This window comes from Phasianus colchicus, chromosome 1 (genome assembly GCF_987193195.1).
Source record: "Phasianus colchicus chromosome 1, bPhaCol1.hap1.1, whole genome shotgun sequence".
NCBI lineage: Eukaryota > Metazoa > Chordata > Aves > Galliformes > Phasianidae > Phasianus > Phasianus colchicus.
The window spans coordinates 47330955-47357272 of record NC_143436.1 but is presented as its reverse complement, the minus strand read 5'-3'; the positions used below and the strand labels follow the sequence as shown (position 1 = coordinate 47357272).

Here is a 26318-nt window from a genome sequence, read left to right as displayed (position 1 = left end):
TGGGCACTACTTGTTCCAGGCCAAACGCCAACGCTGCTCTTAATGGTGTGCTGGTTTCAGGAGAAGTTGGTATTGCTCTGAGTTCCGTCTCTTGTTAACTAGCATCACTACTCGCTCTTTGCCAAGAGGCTCCATTCCGCAGATGCTTTCAGCACAGCAGCTTTGACCTCCTTAGTAACAGACATACCAGACAGCAACGCAGAAGGCATGTCCTATCTGTTAGTAAAGGGCTCAGAGCAGTACAACACACCTGTACAGCAATGCAGGAGAAATGTCTTCAGTCAATTGCAAGATCCTTCCTTGGAGCATTAGACATGGCACGACTCCTATTTCACATCAGCATTATCCAGACACTGTCACACACAGACAAGAATTACATGCCCGGCAGCACTGCCACAGAAGTCTAGGTGAGCTAAGTCCCTCTTGAGTAACCCATACTTCAGCTGAAACCGACATACTTTAAAGTTTCATTTTACAACCAGGGGAAGTAGTTCTCTAAATCAGCTCTGACAGCAACGAAGACAGACCAGAATTGTAAGTTTTGCTATTACTTCCACTCGCACCTAAACAATTGCTGGTAGCTGTATTTTATCTGAAAGCCAAACACTGACACTCATTTTTAATTAGCTAACAACCTCTAAACATGACAGAAACTTCAGCTGTTACCTTAAAATCACATATAAAGGATCACTATTCCTGCAAACTATTCTATTCTAGAGTATAGAAAAGCTGTTCCTCCCAATTACAAAGGATGAATATGTGACTATATTTATATGTGGTACCAATCTGCATGTATAACCAGTACTGATACTTGAAATTAGCCTGTAGAATGACCCATTATGTGGTTTTAGCTGACAGTTAACTTCTAACCTCTGCACTATTAACAGGTACTATTAAAAGGCAAAGAGTCATAGAACAAGTCGTAGAACCGTAGAACAGCCTGGGTTGAAAAGGACCACAATGATCATCTGGTTTCAACCCCCCTGCTATGTGCAGGGTCACCAACCACCAGATCAGGCTGCCCAGAGCCACATCCAGCCTGGCCTTGAATGCCTCCAGGGATGGGGCATCCACAACCTCCTTGGCAACCTGTTCCAGTGCATCACCACCCTCTGTGTGAAGAACTTCCTCCTAATATCTAACCTAAACCTCCCGTCTCAGTTTAAAACTATTCCCCCTTGCCCTATCACTCTCCACCCTCATAAGTAGCCATTCCTCCTTCTGTTTATACGCTTCCTTCAAGTACTGGAAGGCCACAAGGTTTCCCTGGTGCTGTCTCTTCTCCAAGCTAAACAAGCCCAGTTCCCTCAACCTTTCTTCATAGGAGAGGTGCTCCAGCCCTCTGATCATCTTAGTGCCCTCCTCTGGACCCACTCCAAGAGCTCCACGTCCTTCCTGTACTGGAAGCCCCAGGCCTGGACACAGTACTCCAGATAGGGCCTCACAAGAACTGAGTAGCGCCTAACATCCTAGTGAAAGTACAGGAATAACACATGTTTCTGCTGAATACCTTCCATTTTACGCAAAAAAAAATCTCTTCAACTTTTCCTAGACCCAAAAGAATAAAATAGCAAAAGCCTGCAATAAAAAGCATAGTCTTTGAAGACTACGCTTTGGTGTCTGCCTCTTTCAAATTCACAGTGAAAACAGCTATTGTAAATTAAATCCCTCTCTTTAAATCTGTATCTTTTCAAATTTTGGGTAGATAGGAGTACACCAGTTTGGCAACTGCAAAGCTTTCCTATCCATATTTCCCTGTTATTAACACTCACATTTTTTTTTTTCCTCCCCCTTTACAAGCGCTTTCCACAGACCTAACATTTTGGTGAAGCCCGTAAGGTCAAATCTCTTATGATAACTAAGACTATGCTGAAACACAAGTTCATAAACACAAGCTTTTAAAATTGAACATCACAACCTACCCTTTATCACAGTCAGGTGAAGCAAGCAAAAAAAAAAAAACACACACACAAACTCACAACGTATCCCACACAATTTTTCAACCTTTGTTTGCAGCATATGCATCTTTTCTGTTGAAATGGAGCTCCATGATAAAAGACATTATTTTTTGACTCCTCTGTTCTAAATCTGAAGATATCAATTTTATTTTTCTAAAGACATTCCATCCACAGAATCATCTGAGAAGTTAGTTGCACCAACTGAGGACTGTTGTTACCATGGAGACTTTTGTAGGTTGTGCCACAACAAAACACATAGCATTCTGTTGTACAGTACATATATACTGCTAGCAAGTAAACTCTGGACAAAAAAAAAAAATACATTCCTTCACACCATTTCTTACTTCAGCACAATCTAGGTTTCAAAACACTCCCAGAATTCTAATTTAGATAGGAAACGCTCAAGGAGGATCTTTAATGTACTTTAATGTACTAAGTAAACTCCCCAAGCCTTACAATAGGTCAGGTGCCATAAAATTAAGTTCCAGTGCTGGCAATTTCACCTAGTGCTTCACAGCTTGAGAGCAGACACCTGAGACTCAATGCATGTTAACAGATAAGTTTTTTCCCATTAAACTGTGTGCTGAAGAAAAAGCTTAAGCAAGTACCAGTCCACAAAACTGCTCCTTTTTGTTATTTGTGCTGAAAGTTTAACCAAATTTTGTCTAAAAAAACAAGAGGAATTTTGTTATTATTTTTTTAAAAGGAAAAGTACAAATTCAGTGCTTCACTACTTTCACATAAAGAAGAGAGCATCCTTCAGTATAATTTACACAGTGGTATTCTGGATGCTTTAAGCACATTCAACTACTCAGCTACTTGTGCTATTACTACACGTGTTAACCATGCAATTATTTGACTGGCTCTAGAAGTGCTGGTAAAGCTCTCAGAACATTAAATGCCTCAGGAAGAAAGAGAACATTTTTTTTTTCTGTAAGATACGTCATCTCCCAACAACAAATGAACTGCATGCAGATTATGTGGAAAAATCTTTACCTTCCATGAAGTAACACCGAAGTTGAGAGGTATCTGTTGAAGAATCCCTCAAGTAGCATATAAATGAAAAAAATGATGGCATTTAATTGCATTGCAGGTTGTTGGGTTTTATTGTCATTTAAAAATAACAACAGCATCCCTGAATGTGGTTGAAAGTATTTCATATAGCTAGAAAAGACAGATTTCACATTAACATATAATGCACAGTAGGATGAAAAGTGAAAAGGAAATTCCTTGAGTACTGAAAAATAAATAACTTCCTCTGTTCAAATTAAAAAGATAATATATGCTAAAGAATAATGGTGCAAAATATTTAATGTAAGTATTATGCCTATTCTCCCTTACCACCTGTTGATAAGAACAGCTCTAGTTTTACTACCAGAACAATCCACTTCCATAAAGTGGAAATAACATAGCAGCACAAAACACAACCACTGATACAGAGATTGACTTTCTTTTGCTTTCTTCTTTCCAGCAATGCATTTATTTTGGTAAGGAAAATCCACACACATTAAAATCATTTTTATTTTTCCGCATTTTGACACCAAAAAAGTGAATGTCATGTGTTACAATTTTCTATAGGATGGACACAAGTTCAGCTACTTGGATTACTCAAAAAGCAGATAAAGGAAAAAAAAAAAGCATTAAATCTTAACAGAAGAAACCTATAGCTTTGCTACGAATTACCATCTTTGTCCCAAAGGTCACAGAAAGTAATGTTCTCCCATATCTAGTCTACGCAATAACTGTACCTATAGTAAAAATAGACCATTAACTAAAGTTCTCAGCTTTTCATAAGTAGCACTTCAAGAATAAGTATGATTTTATTGCATTTTTGTACGAAGCAATGAGACTGAACATCTGTATGCTGCAGATTTAAGCACATCAAAATGAATACATTCAATTTAAAAGTTGTTGCTTATCACTCCTCATTGGTAGTAGTGAAGTCAGCTGCCTGCTCAACTAAGTTATACAATATTGAGTGTTTTAGCATGCTTCCACTGAGAAAAATACTCAACTGCATGAATGTAGTAAGTCTCACCTCAGAAGATGAAATTGTAGAAGAAAATGCAGCAATGCCCTCTTCATATAAGAATAAAACTTCATATGGAATTTTCACACTTTGAGAATAACTCTCTACATGACTATTCAGAGATAATCACAAAGCTGTGATGGAAAGACCTTACATTAAGAAAAAAGACCACTGCTAAAAGTTGGAATTTAGACTACCTTAGATAACAACTTTTACCCCAAAAAAGTATTAAGTAGCAAATTATATTTGATGCAATTTTTATTTCCCACTCATACTACTAATAAATAAGTTCTTCTAAGACACCTGTTGCCAATTTATACTGAACTCCTACAACACTGTAAGCACTGAAATGAAGTGATACATTTAAATGTTACACTTAAACAGTTACTAATATGATACTAAGACTTTTACAGAAATGCAAACAAGTTTACAGTTACATTTACTAAAAAGTTACAGTAACTTACAGAAAAGCCTGTTGTTGTACTCTCCCTACACCCTAAGAGATCAAATTCAGTCAATTTGTTACTGAAAAATGCATACAAAAATGCATCTCCCTCATTCACTTGTTACAAATCTTCCTCCCTTTATAATCAAGATCTACCAAGACAGAAGTACAACTTCTTTCCTGTACAATGAAAAAGCTTTAAAAACACAGCTTCACATTTTAGTACATTTTTGCCCTTCTCAGCTTCCAAGTTCTTGCAAAAACAAATATACAGTTTCTCAAAAATGAATTTAAAGGATGTCCACATTAAAAAAATAAAGCCTACAAAAGTTCAAAGACCTAAAAAAAATGTTACTCCTATGGCAAAGTGATCTCCTACTAGTCCGAAGTCCAGAAAATTACCAGTGTCCATTTAGTATTAGTTTGCTTTGTTTATCCAAATTTATCAGGTTCCAATCACATTTATAAGTAGTCCTTGAGCCGATGAGAGGGCAGGAGAGTTCTCTACAATTAAAAATAGGAGATCAAATCGGGTGTGCCTTTCAGAAAGATACTCAATTGGCACTGTCCTGAGACAACATCTTTAGATATTTAGAGAAAGGATTTCCTTGATTAGTTTCCATAGACTGATAAACTGAAAACAAGAAGACTGAAACAAGAACAAAGAGAAGAATTTTTATCCACAGGGGAACGGAGCGTTCTTTTTTTGTTGAAGCTTTCTCAGACTTGATGTCACTTGAGGTACTATATTTTGGAGCATACTTAAAGAAACTTTCATCCATTTTGAAGTCAGAGTGCTCGATAGGCCGGCTAGCAGCTCCTTTGATTGGTCTACGGCAGCTAGCACTGTTAATTAGAAAACAAAAAACACCTGTGTGTTTAAGAGCAATCCAAAGTATACAAGAAAATCTTAGCATAGCTGAAGATCTATAAATTATTTTCAGTGAACAGAGTACCTGAAATACCTGTCAATAAATGCCGTAGCACGTAGCATTGCAATTGTTGAGGTTAATCATTCAGAGTTCAAATAAATATCCCTTTAAAAAAAAAACCCTCAAATGCCACTTTATGTCGACCTATCCTCATACTCTCATTATGACAAGAAATAAAATGCCAGGAAGCATCTGCACCTGTATCTTAACTGATCACTTGTGCAGTCTTCCCAGGACTTCTAAACCTAGGATTGTCTCAGGCCATTAAAACATCACTGATGTCCAGGTCAGTGCACTGTGTGAAATGACAAGGCAGTAAGGATTAAGAAACCACTGCAATAATCTGTTGTAATTAATCTATTTGAATTAAGTCTTGCCTGCACTATTTTTGTTAGAAATTATGCTGTGTTTTAATTTTTTCTATCCATTACTCTGTCATCTTTTGCTTCCTAATACATTTAGGAAGATTTCCAAGGAAAACAGCTATGACTCCACAGCCTCCACTCAATTTCAGATATCAATATGCAGTAGCAGCCAATATTTCTTAAGGGGGGCAGTGAGCTGTATCAACTGCTTAGTTATCCAGAGGGCTATTCCAGTTTTCTGTTAAAGTACTAAGTTTCCAATATTAGTCCTTCCGTTCGCAATGCCAGCTTTATTCAATAAGAGTGATGCCTGACTACAATAAGATCAATTACGTAACAGAAAAAGACTGTTTGAAAATTGTTTGCTTTCAAAAAAATCTCAAATCTATGCTGGGAAACCTCTTAACTAACAGCAGGGGCTAAAACAGTTGTATCTAGACATACTAGGAGCCACGGAGAGGCCTCTTCCATTTAACCTCCAGCAAGTTACTACGGTAATTACTGCTATAATGCTACCTCCTATTCCCCTGCTCCACTACTTTAAATAAAGGAAAGGCTTTTTTGGCTAATAAAACTATGTACGCAGAACAGAAGAGCTCAACAGTTGTCTCAATTGCCACTAAGTCAGAATTGCAAAACCATTCCTCTGAAATCTAGCAATATAATCAGACCTTTTTCAGCTTAAATAGTTTTCAAGAAGTGAGAAACAAGTCCCCCCAAACCCCAGCAATACCTAATTCCTGTCGGTGTTGATACTTCATAAGGGAACATTTCCTTCAGAATATCCCTTTCTACTCTTCGTTCTTCTGTATGAGTCCTCTCTGGCACCTAGGAAAACAAAAACCATTGTCAGCCTAACAAACTTCAAAACAATAGGCTCCTGCTTAACTATCTCAGTGTCCCACAACCACGTGCAGTTTGTAAGGAAGCATCTGAGCCACCCAGTGACATTTAAGAACTTTAATTCCTGAGTTTTAAAAGTTAGTTAACCTTAATTACTGGCAGCTGTCTGGTCACTTTTGGTGTCTTAATGTATTCACTGCTCTCCTTAGTTTCCTTTAAGATAAAGAATACGTCATAAATACAATACATCTGCAAGCCAATGATCTAGATGATCAAAAAACTTAACCAATCACCTCTATCATGGCTGTGTTGAGCACATCATAGGAGTGTTTGCAGCCAACATGATTAACCAAGCATTGACGTGGGCAATCTGCCTCTTTCTGCTGTAACAGACAATGCCACAGTACAGTGAAATACTATGCAGTTTGAAATAAAATATCAACTTTTCCACAACCATCTTATTTGACAATTAAGCCTAAACTGCAGTAGTCCTTATAAACAAAGTAGCCTGTGTAATAAGTCTCAGATCCATTGGTAGAGCAGGCTTCACAAGCATTAATGCAAGTTCTATATACTATATTTACACAGAGCAATGAACTCCATTTAAATTCAGCCAAGTATCATTTTGTAATGTAAAATTCAACATTAATTCAGTACTACATTAATAACTACAATTACATATACTCTCAAGTGCTTTAGACATTTATCCAAATAATCTCAACAGTTTGAATAGACCAGAGTATAAGAATGATTTTCTTTTTTGGTAGCTAACAAATCTACAGTTGCTTTCTAGATTCAGACTTTTGATTTCAAGTAATCCTACCACTTTAGTCCTTCAGATAAGGCACTTTTTTTTCCCCAGGATATGCTGATTTATAAGATCAGAGCTAGATAACAATTTCGCTCTTTGAACTATTCATATAGTTTAAAAGAAAAAAGTACATTCCATACAACGTAAGACAAAATAATAGTCCAAAAGAGGATTCTTTCCACCTTACAAAAACAAGGAAGGATAAGAAAAAAATATATACTCTTTTTGATGTCATATGACAATGCTAGTTTAGTTACACTATCACGCCCACCTGGGCAATGAGACCCTCCACCCCTTCTGTACTACGGAATAAATCCATACACACAAGAACTTCTTCAAAGAGAGTAAGCAATAACAATCTAAGTTTCAATTTACTTCAGCTGTCATCAGTGGTTTCTTTGGTGTTCTTCTGGGCATGTCTGAGGGTTCACTGATTGACAATGTAGGAGCTGCATGCTTGAAATTTCCAGGCACCCTATTGCCAACCTGCCGAGATTCAAAATTGTTCAAACTCAGAATTAACCAAAACACAAAGTAAAATGGGGAAGGGAGACAGAACCAAACAACAAAACCCTTATCTACAGCAAATATACGCGTGTTAGGAATTCACTGAAGGTTATGTAACAGATACTCTGAAATAAGCAAAGGAAATGCAATGCTTATCATTCTAAATAGTTTATTTTAAGCCACTTAGAAACATAGAAGCTAATTAGTTCACAAGAAAAGCCAAGCTTTAAAGCAGATATTCTATATGTACTTAAATTAAGAAGAGATCTGAGCTTTTGAAGCGGATCTTCTCAACCCTCCCCCCAAAAAAAGACATGAAACCATGCATCTACCTATTCCTATCTCAAAGTGAGCACCACTGGGCACTAATATAGCTATTGAACATATGGTTTCAAGACTACTGAATAAAAGAAGTCTTACTTTCTTTAAAAACAGCCTGTTTATAACGATTCTGTCAGTAAAGGCATATTATAAAGGTATTACAGAAAAATACTACTTGCATTATTCATTAAATATATTTACTAAGCATATTTACTAGGGTTTCGTTGCTTGCAGTCAATATAGTTTCAGCTATGGGAGTACTCTCTGATATAACAGCATCATCTACAGGCAACTGTACTGTAGCTTCCACCTGTTTGTTTAAAACAAACAAAAGAAAACAGTTGAATAAAATAGCCACTGGGACCCTAATAGTGAAAAAAATAAGCTTTTCTATTATAATAAGCCTCTCATCACCCTTTTCCTTGGTGTTCTTCTTGACACTCTTGTAGACTCCCTAGAAAATGCCTGAAGAGGTCCACTTTTTGAAGATCCACTTGTCCAGACAGTCTCAGTAACTTCATCTTGAGAATAAGTCTATTCAAGTATCAAACACATGATCAAATACATGAAAGCCAGCTCTGAACATTGGATACACACAACCAAAAGCCAAAATAGCATACATACTCCAGAAAAAACATCTAGAACTAAAAGCAAAACAACCCCACGCTAGAAACAAACTGCAGAAACCCAGTAACCTTGGATCCAATCATATCTAGCTAGCTAAACGGGCAGTGATGACTACAATACTTAGGTTAGAGTTAACTGTTTTTCAAATACGGAGCTGACTAGGTAATATCTAACAGTAAAAACTGTTAGTCTTCTCACTGCAATAGCATGAAATAACCAATGCTTCAAGTAGTACTGAAAATCAGACAGTGGATATGCTGATTTCTAGGCTTGTTACATTACCTCCCTACAAAAAAAAAAAAAAACACACCAAAAACTTATGATCACAAGCAGAATGCAATAATTTGTTCAACCTACAAATGTATTCTTTCCTGCAGACAGTTCAGGCACAGACACCTGCATATCAACAAGATCTCATCTCCAGACAGAGGGAAAGGGAGATGTTTTTATAATCTTAAAAGTTTCCACAATGATAAAAGTCACTCAACTGTTGGGTTTAAATGGCCAAGCTTAAAACAGTTCACAATAAAGCCAAATAATAGCAAAGTGCCAGACTTTCATAGCCAGAAGCAAGCACAGATCAATTCCCACAACCTTACTGCAAGTTTATGCTTAAATTAAAATCTTCCTCAAATCTAATTCCAAGCATAAATCTAGAAAGAAAGGGAGATGAGAGACAGCCTGCTTCTTCTAAAATAGACTTAAGATTTTGTTTGTTTAAAAACAGTTAGAGAAAAATCCCTTGTTGATAATGAAATCTATGCATCTCTTCCACTGGTGCATTTATCAAGCTTTTGAAAGTTACATTTGGTGTTGATGGGAGTTATACAGACTGGTGCATCAAAATAACTTCACTGGAAGAATTAGCCCACAAAACAATCCATTCAGAGTATAGGCTAAAAGGTATTTATCAAGTGGGAGACAAAGTATAACCACCACCATTCTCAGTTCCCCACTTGTATCTCTGAAGTGAAACTAGTGAAACTAGAAGCTAAGCAGCTCTATAATTTTGAACAGAATTATTGCAGCTACAACATAACCAGCAGAGGGAGCACAAGTGTTTTGCTATATTTCAAAGTCACAGAAATAGTCTGATAACTCAATGATATATATTTATGAACAGATCACAAGTCCAAATACTTTCAGATATTTCATACAGAACTATATATTTCAGCCTACATCTCTGATACTTTCAAATTTAAACAGACTTCTGATTAAAGGTCTCCTAATCCCTGCTTATACATTCATTAGATACTAGTTTCTCACATCCCCATTAAGAAAAGCTTAATCTGCAACATTCAATCATGTCCCCTCTTTCTATTTGAGGTGTTCTTCCCCAGAAGGTTTAGAAGAAAAACACTAATTTCAGAGAAGTTCAACTCTAATTCTAATCAAAAATGCAGCAAGACAATTTTCTTGTCCTACAAGAGGGAGCTCTCCATTAGTAGGAATCTTACTAGGAACATTTTCCTAAAATGGTCTTCAGTAAATAAGAACCTACGTACTGAGTTCCTCAGATGATTGAGTCATGTGTTTTAAGTACCAGGGAAATCTTGCATAAAAAATCCAGGAAAAGACTAAGTGTACTGCATGAGACCCATCCCAACTTCAGCAGAGCCTATTCAACAGACCAGTAAAAAGTATGATGTCTTCAGTCACAGCTATCTTCATCATTAATTGAACAGGTGCCCTCTGCTTATCCTAGAAATACCTGAAGTAAATGAACCCTACTGAAGTGTAATATTTAGATACACCAGATATACCCTGGTATATAATCAGAGAAAGATGCAATACTGTTTAGAAGCATCATTCAGAATGTGTTCAACTGACACAGATAATGATGTTCCCTGATCTATCACTTACCAACCAACAGTTCTGTGCTTTTCACATGGCATACACACAATAGATGTGTATGTCAGCAACTACAACATGCATGTTTGATATCCATGAAGTTGTTACACAGGTAAAAAAAAAAAAAACAGAGTAAAGAAGATTAGGGGAACACAGCACAACCAGAACACCACTGTAGAAATGTCACAAGAAGAGCAAATAATTCTAAGCTCTAAGGACTCCTTAACATTTACATGGCTTAGTCCACCTGTTTCTCACCTACTATGTGGTGTTAAGCTCACGCTCCTGACCTCTAACTCTATATTCACCTGCCTGGAAGAATACATTCCAAGTTAGTGTTTTCTTCCAACTTTCTTTTTTCACTATGAGGAGGCAATTAGGCACAAAGGCAGGACTCAATTTCATCTAGCCCATTGCTGCTAACCAGCTGATAAGACAAGTCAATGCCTCCCACTCACCTCCTCCTCTGGTTTTTACACCAGCCTCCATAGACTTCTTATCTGCACTCATAAGAAAACACTAACATACACCAGTACCAAGCCTTCAGCACCAGATTACAGTGTTTCCAGTTGCGTACATCTACACTAAAAACAGTGCAGCATAGGATCCATAAGTGACTAATAAGCTGTTCACATCACACTGTCAACCAGGTTAGCCCTACCACTCTTCAGAGCTTCAATCTTTGACTCATTGCCAGACAGCAAACAGAAGTTTTATCTAATTCTGCAGAATGAGTACGGTCACTTGACACATCATTTGAATCTAGAGACCCCATTTCACAAGAAGTGAAGGTTACCATCTCCCAGATCTTCCAGTTTTATTTGCTAACCAAAAATATTTGAAGTTTTGTTTCCTCTTTGCCTCAAGCAACTATAGGGCAATGGTGTTGTTTGGGTTTTGTTTGTTGTTTTTTGTTGTTGTTGTTGTTTTTAAAGCAGAAGTCATGAGGCAAAAGGTTTAACAAACTTGAGAGTTATTCAAGAATTTGTCATTTTGACTAATCCACAAAAATAGCATTTCAACTGATACTCCTTTGATTAATTACTGGTATTTAAAATATGCAAACTGCAAAAATATTACGTCTATAGCACAGACAAAAGATTGCAAGAGAAAACAGAGTAATAACTTGGTATTATTACAGCAAAACTAAGTTTAAAAATTGTACCTGAAGATTACAAGGATTTTTTAACAGCAAAATTAAATACCTCCACCACACTGAAGCTAGCAGGGATTTTTGGATGGACAGTGACTTAGAAAAGAATAATCCCTAAAATAGAAGAACCTTATGATTCTGATGCCCATTATAAAGACCATCATGAGGTCAAATTGAATACATTGAAGAATATTGATTTTGTGTGTCAAACTGTGTGTTTGTTTTGATCTGTAGAAGAAAGATATGTTTAGTCTGCACCCCTAAGAATAAAGTTAAATAGAAGCAGAAGTAGCTGAGGAACCCAGTAACTAACACACAGAGCTTTGCATTACCTGCTTTAGGTGATATTCAAAGCAAAATACAGCATGCTTGTATACACACCTACCCCCCAAATAGGAACAATATGGCATTTACCATCCTATGCAATCTTGAGAAAAGACTAGTCTCTCAATGTTCTTATCTGCTAATATCAGGCTATTAGCAGGTCAGATCACTCCCCTCTAGAATGTTTTCTGGACAAGTTCTTAATGTAGCATAACTCCACTACTTACTGGTCAGATGAGTAACACTGTAAATATCCTAAGTAATCTAAGCTGTGCAGCAGGATATTTAGTGACACTGTCGCATCATAAGAACAGATCAGCCACCAATCACTGAATCCAGTATTTAGTCAGCAGTTTGAAAGCCTGAGCAGTTTGAAAGCCTGTAAAACCCCCTTTGGCCAAGAGAACTAATAGTAATATTAAAAGGACATGAGGTACATACTTTGAAGTTAAAAATAGTTATTTTTCTAAGAAGTTTTCTAATAAATTCATGTGTATTCTAGTAATGCTGCTACATGTGTGGCTGAGGAAAAAGCATTTTATAGATATCACAGAGATGTTGCATGTGTATATATACAGACATTTCTATTAAAAAAGCATTACTTTATAGATTGTTACATTTAAACCACAATTATAACAGACCAGTGTACGCACACTTCTGTTTATCTATAGATAGGCACTAAAAATACATACAAATACGATGTACAGGACTATTTAAAAGTATTTCTTACAGAAAATATTTTCAGATTTTTTTGAGAAATTGCTCCTTTTATTAAGTCATTTATAAATATACAACAGAACATCAGTACCTCCAGCCTATTATCTGTCAGATTTTGAATTTAAACATGTAAAGGCTGCCTAGAGTTTTCCTCAAAGGTAATCTACACAAACTGGCAAGTGTGACAAGTAGCAGACCATGATTTTGAACATTAGCACATAGACAAAAAGTAGCAGATGTAGTTAATCCACAAGATTTTCATGCTGTATTAGAATAGGCTTTCTTAAAACAAAGAACACCACCAAACTTTTAAGAACAGCATAGCCCACTTAATCAAATGTGATTATGTTTAGTGAGTACACTGCCTGCAGTTAGTAGCTGTTCTAGATGCCACTAAATGAAACATACCTGGTTATGCTCAACAACTCTTCTTTGTTTGAGTGCTACTGGAGTCTTCATCCTGCCTTTCAGAGGTTCTCTCTTCTCAAGCCTCAGCTCAGTCTTTAGATCTGTAATGAGTTTTAATAACTGGTTTCTATAATATTACTGATTGATAAACTGCAATTGGTTTAAATGAATTTTACTGAACAAATTTAAAGAGGTATCAAACTTCATGAACTACTGTTTCCTTAAACAACCTGGCAAGCATAGGTTAAGTTTCTCCAGTGAAGAACACAATCTTCTGAAGAATGACCTTAACTGACCCAACACATGAGTTCTGTCCTAAAAAAAAAAAAATCCTATAATTCAGACAATCTTTGACTAATTCAGCTGTTCCACTTAGAGACTGGTATCAGATTGCAGTTACTTTAACCGAAGTGATGTTCCTTGAAAGCCTGTACCATTACTTTTTGTAAGATATATGGTGTGCTTTAGATTCTACCTCTCCAGCCCCTATCATTTCTTGATACTAAAAGACCAGGAACTACACACACAAAAAAAAAAAAAATCAGTCGACCCACTGCAGTCATTAAGGAACAGAGCATAAGAGGAATTACCATGTGCAAGAAATTAAACTGTGTTTAGAAGCATAAACTTAAACACTGACACACTAACCCAAAATAAAAGTAACTGCTGCGTGTGTCATAAAATGAAACTCAATGTTGAAGTGCAAAGAACACTGAACACTTAGGTAGGAGAACTGATACTATCACATTTACTGGCTCAGATCTGTAGGGAAACTGGATGAATAAGAAAGGAACAGCTTGCTAATAAAATTTCATTTCCCAGAATACCTCCTGGGTCACTGTATTAGCACTCCATGAAGTATACAAACAACATGGTCCATTGCAGTATCTTTAAGCCTCAAACAGCAGATCATGCTCTCTTCAGATATTTCTTCTACTCCAAGTATTACTCATACATAACTTGAATAGTTTGCATGCAAGTTCCACTTCAGGCTTACCTTCTTCATTGTCACTGTACTGGTCAGAATCATTATTTCCATTCTGTCTCGTGTTCTCAGTAGTTGAAGAAATCACTGGGAGAGGCACAGGTGTCTTCAGTTCTGGACCTTGCTCCATCAGTTTCAACAGCTTTTTCTCATAAAGTTTCCTTGTAGTAGCTGTAGCATAAGATACATGCTAGTGATGCAGTTTTGGTCTTTCCTGGCCTGACTGCTAGAACTTCATTATTATGTATTCCTCAGGAATTTCCATACACTTATTCCATATTTTTCATGTCTGCATACCTACATATCTAGAAATATAATTGTACCTCTAAGGCTTGAATGTTTGGCTCAAGAGAACTCTGGCAAGCTGAGATGTGTTGGTACACCTACTGTTGTGAGCATTCATCTACAGAAGGGTAACTCAACCTGCTTTTGCAACACATTGCAACATGAGTTGTCATACCATTACAAAAACTTAATGAGATTGATACTGCAAAGGCAAGTATCCATGCAGATTCCAATACTGTAATCTTAGCCCCATTATCCTGAAATTAGTATCCCTCTCCTTAGTTTAACATTTGCCCTGTTTTCAAATCCAGCCCAATAAGCATGGGAGGCGGTGTAAGTAAGCAACAAGAACAAAGCTTCCATTTCCTGCATCCAGCTGTTAAGTTAAAACAAAAAGCTATCACATACATTCACATCAGGACTGTGCTAACAAAAAGATCTGTAGAAATAACCAGTGCCTGCACTGCTAACAACAGCAAAGTCCTGCCTTATCTGAAATCTTCTGAGAAGCCTTCTTTACACAGATATAAAAAAAAGCTGTCACAACAGAATCCACACCCTGTAGGAATTGAAGTTTTTACTTAAAATCAAGTCTGAACATATTTGTAGGGAACTGTGTAGTTACTTGAATGTTCCAGGAGCCTTAAGCCCTAGCCAAGAGAAAGAGGTTGAATGAGCAGACATACAGAAACGGGTAACAGAAAATATTATGCACTAAACTATATGAACACACACAAGACTCCAAACTTTATCACTGGCACTTCCATTCTATTCCAAATACATTCCACAGAAGGCTCAGTCTGCTAGATGAAACTATCTCCTACTGAAGAGTTGTAAAATCAAATTATCTTGCCATCAGGCCAGTGCACAAGCTAAAAGGCAAGGACCTTTGATCTTGTATCACAGGAGAGTGCCTAAGGCAAGGGATTAAGCTGGGGTAGTGACTTTTTGCCATCCACCCCGCTGAAGTAGGTCAGCATACAGGATGGAATGCAAGGTTAAGGGGCCAGAAAAAAAAAATCAAAATTAATGCTGAACGCAGAGAGTAGGAAATGCCCTAGGGAAAAAGTTCCATGCTCACTCTGCCCTCAAATCTTAAATTATTATGTAAGATGTACTTGCTATTTAGGCAGGCTCCAGATCTCAACCTCTGTATCAGACCTAATTTCCACAGTTGCATAGCTTCAGAAAAGGAGTTGGAACGAGTATAGCTAGCCTAGAACATACGGGGAATAAACTATGAATTTGCCTCCACAGGAATGCTTCAAGCATTTTCATTGTATTTAGTTCAATGAAAACATTTTCAGTGGAAAATAAAATTGCAACAGTACTGGTACTAACAAATAATCTTATCAAAGAACCTTAGACTACTAAGCACTGAAGTTTAGCTTAAATGACATACCTACAATTGGGCCAGGATTTATTCCATACTTTGTAAGTTGCTCTTGAAGATCTTCATTACTGAGCTCTGTTACATCTAAGTCATCTTTTTCCTCTGCCCTGAGTTTGTCAGTTTTCTTTGTGGCTTTCTGTGAAAATAAAAGGCAGAACATTTCCAGTTAATGCAGAACACGTTTTTATTCTGAGGACACAGGCAGCTAAGAGAGCCATTAGAAAAGTAATTATGTTCTTCTCCTCCCCATTCCCAACTAAAAGTAAAGCATACTCCGAACACTTCAAACCATTTACACTTATGAAATAACACACAAACATGTTTCCTATTCATAAAAGGAAATGCCCATTATAAGATGCCTCTATAATAATAAATATCTTACTCATTATTCTGAACACGTTTTAACTTGCGGTACACAAATGGAGAGGATTGCTCTCCAATGGTTGGAAAGGTAAACTTCTAAACGTTCATCCAACACTAAACTACAAATAATCACATTCCATTGGCTTTTTTGTACTATCCTTCTACCTAGCAGGTCAATACCTCTTTCTCCATCATTGTGGAAGTAGTTCCTCAGTAACCACACACTCCCAATCAAGTTCCTCAAATTCCTATTCCCCCTCTTCTCCTAACATTCTCTGGGAGGTTACATGATGTTATGAAATGAGAGAGGGAGTGGCAAAGCCAAGAATACCCCCGAATTTTCAACACCCTCCCTATCTCCTCAGGTCATTCTTACTGCATCCTTATTGAATCCTACAAACAACTCTGGCAACACTTCTTGAACAGTTGGCAACACACCACTACATACAATAATTATCAAAATAACCTGCCAAGATGCTACTCCCAAATTAGCTGTTTCCACAACATCCACAATGAAAACAAAGGCTGCCCAAGTTAAACAAATGTTGCTACCATAGACATTCCCAGGCTCCAAGACCTTCAAGAGGGTGACAAGGCATGATGGCAGAATAAATATGCTAAGGAACTACTTGCTCAACAGAAAATAAACTAATACAACTTACTTCAAAGCAGTACTTCAAAGTTGTAACACATCAACAGATACAAATACTACACTTAATGGGATTCAACTTGATTGCTCAGAAGAGCTATCAGGCTCTCCTGCTACTTACTGAAAACCTTTAAATCCCAAATGCAAATAAGCTGTAACATTCATTCATGATTAAAAGCTTTTTTCTTGATGTATTTACTAAGATAGCACTAGAAGTCTGTAAGAAGATCAATGAGTCAATATGTAACTAGACATTTTATATATATGATGTCAATAGTATAGTCATATAATATGAGTCAATATGAGTCAATAGTAACTAGACATTTTTGCCAGTTCTACCACTGGTTTGTAAGCAAGCTTAGTCTTGATATTTTAAAGCTAAACAGCAACTGCATAAGATTTTCTAATGTAACTGCCTCCCTAATTAACTTAGATTTTCTTTAACTCTTGGATTGTTGTAACACCATCATGATGAACCTAACAGTTGAAAAGCAACAGAATCTCCATGAACTTGTACTGCTTCTTAATATTAAGAAAAGGTCTCCAAGCAGTCTGAAGAATGGATAAAAATGTCAAAGTGGGAAGTTTGTCTTGTACCTGATGAAATGACATAAATCTGCCATTCCATTCCTTTATCATGAAAAAATATCTTATTTGCTTTTAAAATACCAGAAGCCATTTATCCTGTAACAGAAATCAAATAACTTGCAGCTATAAGAGAAAATTTTATTTACTTTTTAATCAATTAGTTACACTTAACACAAAGTAGTGTTATTGTATTAGTAACAATTTTCATCTCTGGACTTCCTGGACTATTGAAATGTTGCAACAGTGAAGAGCTTCAAAACATATGCTGGGTTTTGCTGTTAGGATCTGTTTAGACTATTGACATCTCCAGCATTCACACACATCACTGGTCAGATTAACTAGGATAATACTTTGGTATTTCACATGAAAACTAGCATGGTGCAGGAAGTGACATTCCAATGCCTCTTTAAAGAACTGGAAACCACATTTAAGATATGATTGATTTCCATCACCTACACATCACAGAAGAGGCTGTACTGTTGAAAAATACAGAGCAGAAGAAGTACTTGCTGTTCTACCAGATGTTTTTACAGAGATCTTCATCAGACATAACTGCAACTTATCAGTAATATGATCCAGCAATGAAAGTAAACTCACATATAATAGTAGTATTTTCTTCTAAATACTATTTCTCATTGTATTATTCTCTATCACTTCATGTTACCACAAATTGAAACCATCAGAACAGTCAGACTCACCAGAAAAGGAGGGCAGCAGAAAAATGAAAAGTCAAAAGTAATGAGTCTTTCAATACTACAGCCAGACACATTGATTATCTTGTATTCTGTGATGTCTTCACTCTTTACTTTTGAATACTTATTCCCCTTTGAGCAGAAGCAAATGACGTCACTCGTACAAGTAAAAAGCTGCAACTTAACCACTAAGGATCAGTCCCAGAAGCATAAGGTACGAGAAAAATTCTTTCCTGTCTTGTCTGTGATATGACAGTATGAATCTCAGCAACAATGTTGTTGTTATCATATTACAAAGCACCACTGCACTTTCTGTGCATGACAACTTATTCATGAGAGTATCCTGGGAGACAGGTTGAAAGGACTGGCTTTGAAATTCATCATTTTTTCCCTTATTTGAAATGATAGCAGCGCAAACAAAATAACCCCCACATTTTCCTGATCTTGTGTACACTTGAAAAATAAAAAGTTTAAGCGTTTAAAGCAAAACTGTAGTGAACACCAGGATTTGCTGAAGTAAGGTGGTACTTTGCCCATAATCCTATAAATATTCTTGCAGCACCGTACCCAGACTCACAAATCCTTATCAGAAGATCTCATAATCCCAACCAGAGCTAGCAGCATTAAGGAAAAAGACATCCAGTCATGGCCATTTTCTAGGAAAAAGAAAATAGAAGAGGATCAGCATACTTCACTAGAGAGATCCATTCCTACCAAATAGATAGCAATTTGGTAGTGTATCTGTCACACTCAGTTTTAGATCAGCTGGTACTCAACCCTTCAGACAAGCGTTTAAGTGAATTATAAGGATGGGATTCCCACACAGCTCTCAGTTCTACAGCAACAGGAAAACACAAAATAAGAAAAGGTCACTTTCTCAGTATCATCTAGCCACACTGAAACCTTCCATCTTCTTTCAGTAACAGGGAAGGAGCAGAAAGTTTAAGTTATGTGAATTCATACCTAGAAGCTATTGCATACCTCACCTATGCTATTCCTGTTGATGAGGAATCCAACAACCACTGATCAGTTTGTTAGACAGACCTGATTACTACCCGTACTAGCTTCCAAAACTGATCCACCAGACAAGCAGGAGTAACATCATCAAGAAGTCATTATGCAAACAGCCATGGTACATCAAAAGTATTTTCAAATCCTGAGTTAAATGGCACCCACATTAAGATATTCAAAGGCTTTAATCTCAAACAGGTGCAGCTTCATCACCAGCAGCAGAAAGGCTCAGGGCTTCTTTACTATTCCTCTGAATGAGGTTAAGACAGGCTAAGGAAGCCCAAATCATGTCAACAGGATGCTCTTTAACTCTCCAGTTTGTACTGTGTCACCTCTGGTGACACTTATTTCTCTTGGGAAAGATAAGCAACTGCAGTTGCCAGGCTTCCACATTGAAACACTGAGGTCTATTCCCCTTGCACTTTTTATTCAATTATACACAAACATCTTCTGCCATAGTATAATTTTAAGTCTGAACATTAATACATTATTTACTAAGCCTTATGACAAACACACAAAATAAACAATGGAAAGGAAATTATACAGCAGTTAATCCAGAGATGTTGATGAAGTCAGCTTTGAGAATTCTGTCTTTTACCCCTAGCAAGGACACGCCACACCTCCGTGTCTATGTAAGGCAGCAGTCCTAAATGATAAGATTATGGACTTATGCCTCCTCCTCCTCCACCCCCAGACACTAAATTCCATTTTACTCAGTGAAGGGAATGCATCTGCACTGGAAGGTGAATATTGCACGGTGAAGAGCTGTTTCCAGAGAATCTGATGAAAGAGCAGAAGTTTAGAGAACAAACAAATCAAGAAATCAAACTAACAGATATTCTCACCAGACAGATTAACACTGACCAGGAGACGAAGCTTGAGAAACTGACACAAACTTAAAAGCACTGAAAAGCTCTCAAAGGGGAGGTATTGATGTGTACTCTGGGTCACATTTGTACAATACATGCTAATGAGGAGGTACAGCCATACAGGAAACACCGAGCAGGTAGCTGAGCAGTGCAAGAACTTCACATTCTCTCACCTATCCAAGCATGCAGTCCCATCTTCCATGGTTTTCATCTTTATAACCTTCCAGTTTCACCATTCTTCCCATTTCCAATAGGGAAGCAGTTGAGACGGTGCAGGTATATCTGCTGCAGATATTACTCCTACCATACCATAAAGAGCTGAAACTAGATTGTGTTTTGCTTTTTTTTAAAAAAAAAAACTGTCTATTTAATTAAAACAAACAAAAACAAACATCTTTATCTAACAGGTGTCTCCTATAAAGCTACAAATAGATATATCTAAATGTCTTCTCACTTATGCTGGTACAGGTGTAATGAGGACATCTGAGTGATCTTTCCCAAATCACCATTTTAGAAGTCCAAAATTTCACTCAGTGTTTCACAAAGTTCTTCCAGGAAGACATGAACAGCACCAGTATGCTAGGTCATGAAAAATTACACCTTCTGAGCTCTGAATAACTCCTGTTGGCAACATCAAAACGATATTTTTGATATCAACTTTAAAACATCTACCTCTTATAAAGGCAAAAACACTATTTTGTAGTTATTTCTCCTTTGAGCTAGAAATAGCTGTCCTGACATCCAGCTTAAGATCAACCAACACCATAAGCATCCACACAGATTTTTCCCCTGCAGGAAAAAGGCTTCTCCAGTATCAGTCACCACTGTGTGAAGTGGGAGAAACAGCCTCCCTCAAAACAAAAAAACAAACAGAACTATCCACACCAGTACAGCTAGAGTAGCATTTTCAGACAACGTCAGAAAATGAGGCCAAGAGAAGTATCATTTTAAGACATTATGCTTCTCATGGTAAGCAGAAATGGCTAAAGCAAAGACACATCCAACCTCATCCCAAAACTATAGATAAGCATTACCTCTAGAGAAGTGCTCACATTTTAAAAGATACTCTGAAAGAGCTTTCCTGTGAAATCTTTGAAACAATAATTAAGTTCACTTTGATTTAGTCAATTTTATGTATTTGACAGCACCCTGTGCATAGCAGACTGCAGTACATGCAATTTGCTGCACCACATTACATTCATAAGAGATTGAGGTTCACGAGTTCTTACCACACTAAAATACTTCCATTGTGAACATCAGGTCCCAAAAAGAAAAGAAAAAAATGCACTGTCTGCCTAAAGAGTTGCCATTGCATTTCCAGGGCAGAAAACACTCTGCAGAACAAAACTCCCTTAAGGTTGGATCTGCTCATTCATCTTAATCACCTGCATGTTCACTGCTGTATCAGGATTAAAAAAAAAAAAAAAAGGTAAATATAAACAAGCATAAGCAAGAACATCGCTATGGAAGCAAGACACTTGTCCTACACCACCTCAGTTTCACATCACCAGCATATTGAGGTTTTTGTTTTGAGAAAGGTAGCTTGGACGCAGTCCCACCTTCCTAGCAGCTGCAGCACAGACGCTCAGAGCGCTGCGCTGAACTCATTTCCCCAAAACACTCGGAGGAAAGCCCGGTGGAACGGGGAAGGAGGGGTTCTGCGACCGGCCCCGCCCTCCAGCCCCCGCCCCGCGCTGGCGAAGGCGGAGGGGCTGCGTCGGGCTCAGCTCTGCACACGAAGAGGCGCGCGATGCACTTGGCACAGCGCCGGCAGGCCGGGCCCGATCGGAGCACAGAAGCGAGAGACAGCTGAACCTCGGCAGACGGGACTTAGCAGGCAGGGCGCGTGGGAGCACAAAGCCGCACGCTGCCGTGTTGGTATTCCGAGTGAGTAAGCGCCAACTTGAGACGGCAGCGACAGGTCTCTTCTCAAAACACCTCTTTGCTCCAAGTGCACTTCTGGACCTTTTCTCTCTCTCCCTCCACTCATCGGGCACTCGTTTACCCAGCAGCGAGAACGAGTTTTCTGCATCAAGTTCCCTTAATTTTATAAAGTCCTTAAAAAACAAAAACCCATATCTAAAGAAATAAAAAAAAAATAACAGATCACAGCAGGCCAAAACCCTCCCCATCCCTGGAGGCATTCAAGGCCAGGCTGGATGTGGCTCTGGGCAGCCTGGTCTGGTGGTCGGCGACCCTACACATAGCAGGGGGGTTGAAACTGGATGATCATTGTGGTCTTTTTCAACCCAGGCCGTTCTATGATTCTGTGAAGATGCAAATCTATTCAACGGTTTTTAGCAAGTTCACACTAGCCATGACTAGCTATCTAGTCATCTGCACTGAAGAGTCCTCTACAACTTCTAAATTAAGCAGCACTTAATTTTTTTTTTTTAGAATGCTACAAGACACAGAAGATGCCAAGCAGTTCACCCATGAAGGTTTACAACACCTGGTTTACATTTTCCCCTCAAGCCAATGCAACAATGTCTAAGACCACCAACACAAAAGTGTAAGTAGTAGAGCACTGTAATTTTGTTCCTTTTATCCATGTTAGTGTATCACTGCAAGTTAGACAGCTCTTATTTTCTAAGGCACCCAGTACCTACTTTCCTTGTTCTCCTAAGCTCACACTTAATAGAAATACACAAGATAAAAACAATCAAATTACAAAGAGGAAGGAAAAACAGAGAACACCAAACCCACCTTTGTTTCCAGGCCTTACAAAGCAACTTAGATAAAACACAGCATTCTTATATTAATTCCACAGAGCTTTGCAGTCAGGGTAACTTCCCTTTGCCCTGTGTTTTCAGTTCCCTCTTTCAGAAGTCTGAATGCTTTCCCTTCTGTTCCCTCTTAATCTCATCAAGATATTTCACTCAGTTCCCATAACAGAGTCCCTCAGATAGGATGCAGGACGCTCAAATCCAAACAGCTGCCACCAGCATCATCCGTCACGTTTTAGAATTTACTGCTCTGAAATTAACACAAGAGCAGCAGAAACAGCAGAGAGCCTTACGGACATTGTTAACAAAAGTAAAAGTGTAAGAGTAACATCCACTGTGTAAACAACAGAAAAGCCACCTCTAATTGTTTAAGCTCAAGCCCTGGGAAAAAGGAAAGGAGGGGAAAAACAAACAAAACCTCCAGGGACTCCTTCCCGACACAAGCTGCTTACAGCCTGGATTCAAGCTCATCCTATTACACTTGGAAGAACCTTAAAAACGCTACAGGCAGACCACTATATTAAAGGAGTGCTGAGTTCAGTGTTAAGTCTTGCATACAATTTCTCCCACGTAAACTTCAGTGTTTTAAGTAGGCAGGTATTGAGAAAGGCGAACCATTTGGTTAGAAACCTTTTAGGTGCAATTTTCAGTTTATCAGTTCAAGCACTGTTGGTGTGTTTGGTTGTTGTTTTTTGTTTGTTTGTTTGTTTTTAAGTTTGAAGTACGGAATATCTTTTAAAGAGTGATCCGTGCTCTCGCTTTACAAGTGAGCTTTTAAAGGGAGTAATTCAGATCTAATCAAATAGCATGATGTCACACAAATCTAAACTGCAGCTGACAATCTCTTATGAGGCCAGACAGCACGTTCACTTTTCATTTATGACTTAAACAATCGCTTAAATGATACGTGAGCGTTTACATAGCTCTTGTTAGAAATTAAAAGGGAAAAACGACGTGTATCCAAAGGGAAAAAACTCAGTGGCGCCAGCTGCCCTGTCCCCTACACGCACAATATTAAGAACTACGTCCAGAAGGCGCCTAACAGCACAGCAGAAGCGCCTGGCTCTAAAACACGTGCTCAGCCGTAGGAGCGGACAGCTACATTAAGCAGACCGTACTAAAACAGCGCACTTCATTAACCAAAACAAACAGGCTGTTCTTTCACAGCCTTCCACGTGGGGCTGTTTGCCGGGGGCCGCGTTTCAGACGCTCTCGGCAGAGCCGCCCCGGGGCCGGACGGGCGGGCGGAGGCGCTGCGCTCCCGGCGGGCCCCGAGCCGCGGCCGGGCGGGAAGACGGGCTGAGGGGCCCGGGAGCGCGGCGCGGCGGCACTCACCCGTCCGACGGAGGCCCCGCGGCCCCGGACGCCGATGGGGGTGGGCTCCCGCTCCTCGTCGCTGGAGAAGTCGGGCTGCGCGGCGACGGGCGGGTTGCGGGCGGTGAGGTGCTGCAGGTAGAGCTGCACGTAGACGTCCTTGCGCTGCTCGCCGCCCGGCAGGCTCACATTGTTGGCGATCAGCTCGCTTTTCAGTTTCTCCTTCGTCAGGACCGACGGGTCCGCCAGGAACTCGGGCATCGCCGCCGCCCGCCGAGGCACCAACAAAGCGCGGGAGGAGGGGACGCGCTGCCCCGCGCCAGGCACCCAGCTCCACAGCGAGCGGGCGCGCACAGCGAGCGCTCCTCGCAGCCGCCAATAAACCGCGCCCCGATTGGCGGGGAGGGGGACGAAGCGGCTCTTCTATTGGCTGTAGGGCGGGAGAGGGGAGAGGCGCGCGGGCTCGGCCAGCGTTAGTGCTTTGCGCGGGGACCAGCAACGCAGTTTAAATTCGGCTCGGGCGGGAGAGGCGCGGGGTGGCGGTGCTGCCCTGAGGGGCCGGGCGCCGCCCTTCCGCCCTACGCCTCCCTCGTGGTGCGGTCGCCCCGCCGCCCTTCTCGGCCGTGGGGAGTTGGGAACAGCACCCCGCGGGAGTGCTGAGTTCAGGCGTTTCGCAAGCTGCCCCGCTGGGAAAGGAGGGCTGAGTTTGAGATTTAACCCGAATTAAATCCTTGCGTTTACGTGCTGCTCGCTGGGAATGCTCACCGCTGTAAATTTGCCTATGTTTTACGATGGGAGCTGTTCAGAATTTACATCTGATTATGCACCCTGTGTGTTTGAAGTATCGGAGATGGAAATAATTGAGTGGCTATGTAAATTTATCCATCGATTCCAGGTGTGAAACAGGGTCGTCAGTGTATTTGTGCCCGCTCTTTAATTTAGAGTCCCAGAATCGCAGGGCGCCCCGAGCTGAAAGGATCATTGAGTCCAATTCCTGAAGGAGTTTCACACCGTAGTGGAGGAGGTTTCCCTCCGTTTTGCTTTGCTCCGTCCCTGTCGCTCCGGTTCGCCCGGCCATCGCTGCAGTGTCAGCTGTGGTTGTCCTGAGGGCTGCTTTTGTAGAAGAGAATTTCAAGTGGTCTGCCCACAGCAAGACTGGTGCTTCCCGCTGATGAATTGGTGCAGTGTAGCAAAGCAGTTAATGCAAAGGTGTAGCTGAGCTTGCAGAATTTAGTTTACTTTGCAGCAAAACTGATGATATGTGGTGGCTGTCATCTGCTGTTTATTGTAACCTATACTTTCACATGAAAGTATTTCGTTCTTGCTTTTGTACAGAGTAAGTCACTCAAAAAATTATTTATTTTCATGGAAATGACAACAGATGCAAAGAGTACAAAACACTATTTGATAGAACAAATTCTCACCTATGAAACTCTATTTTTCAGCATAACCACCACTACTAGCTACGCCTTTCACCAGCAGTGAACATAGCCTGCATACCACGCTTGTTTAAAAGATGATCAGCTGTTTCCACTGCTGAAATGCACCACTCTCCACCTCACTGTGCTCACATCCACTGTTCAGTCTCCATAAACTCTCAGCACACATCAATGAATGTCAGTGGGTTCCATTTTTTCCACACTGAGGAATTCAGTTCCACACCTTTGCTTCATAGGCACTTCCATCTCAGGTGCCATTTTGTCAGACTGCCCTTCTGCTACCATCAGTCGCATGGGAACAAAATGTAATGGAATACTGGTGGGATGGATCAACACTGCCCTGACACTGACATCCACCTCTGATGTCATAGGCCAAGAAAACTAAATAGGAGACACTACTTTTGGAGCAGCCCTTGTAGGTGTCTTGGAAAGCAGATGCTTCTTTCACTTTCAGAATTTGCATCTTATTCATATAAATAAGATCTGAAATCTGTTGCAGATTGAAACAACATACATCAGAAATGCAGCAGTGAGTGGAGCAGTGAGGAGAAAAATAAAAACACCATTCGTACCAAGTCACAGTGTTTTAAAACAGCATCAAGGGAAACTGGTCTGGGAAACTTTAATCAAAGTCAATAGTGAAAAGACAACCTGCAGCAATTGCAGCACAGAGAGGCAGTAGGTGGTGCATTTCAGCAGTGACAACAGTAATA

The 26318-nt window shown here is 39.3% G+C and overlaps 2 protein-coding genes across 11 annotated transcripts in view; one reads left to right on the top strand and one right to left on the bottom strand.

The window, feature by feature from the left end:
• Positions 1-59: 59 nt before the first annotated feature.
• LOC149919553 (uncharacterized) overlaps positions 60-26318 on the top strand; it is a 28780-nt gene continuing 2521 nt past the window's right edge. The window contains exons 1-3 of one of the 5 annotated variants that reach the window (XR_016466640.1): positions 60-407; positions 483-534; positions 22524-24071. Coding sequence is in view for 2 of the 5 variants with exons in the window: in XM_090140231.1 (XP_089996357.1) it covers positions 21590-22013; positions 22524-22638; positions 23010-23091 (621 nt within the window). In the remaining 3 variants the exon portion in view is untranslated. Of the gene's footprint in view, positions 535-19992; positions 22014-22523; positions 24072-26318 lie in introns of those variants that run through there. The other 4 variants (XM_090140231.1, XR_016466637.1, XR_016466639.1 and 1 more) reach the window with 4 other exon arrangements.
• On the bottom strand, positions 3462-24602 carry TMPO (thymopoietin). 6 transcript variants are annotated; one of them, XM_031600404.2, is made up of 11 exons: positions 24188-24602; positions 15964-16090; positions 14289-14447; positions 13292-13392; positions 8626-8745; positions 8426-8521; positions 7759-7869; positions 6866-6955; positions 6720-6785; positions 6463-6557; positions 3462-5278 (listed from the first exon to the last, which is right to left on the bottom strand). In XM_031600404.2, the coding sequence occupies exons 1-11, from the start codon at positions 24425-24427 to the stop codon at positions 4987-4989; spliced, it is 1497 nt and encodes a 498-aa protein (XP_031456264.2). In that variant the 5' UTR covers positions 24428-24602; the 3' UTR covers positions 3462-4986. The 6 variants fall into 6 exon arrangements, with proteins under 6 accessions (XP_031456264.2, XP_031456266.2, XP_031456265.2 ...); XM_031600406.2 differs by lacking the exon at positions 8626-8745; XM_031600405.2 differs by lacking the exon at positions 6720-6785 and having other exon boundaries at positions 24188-24601.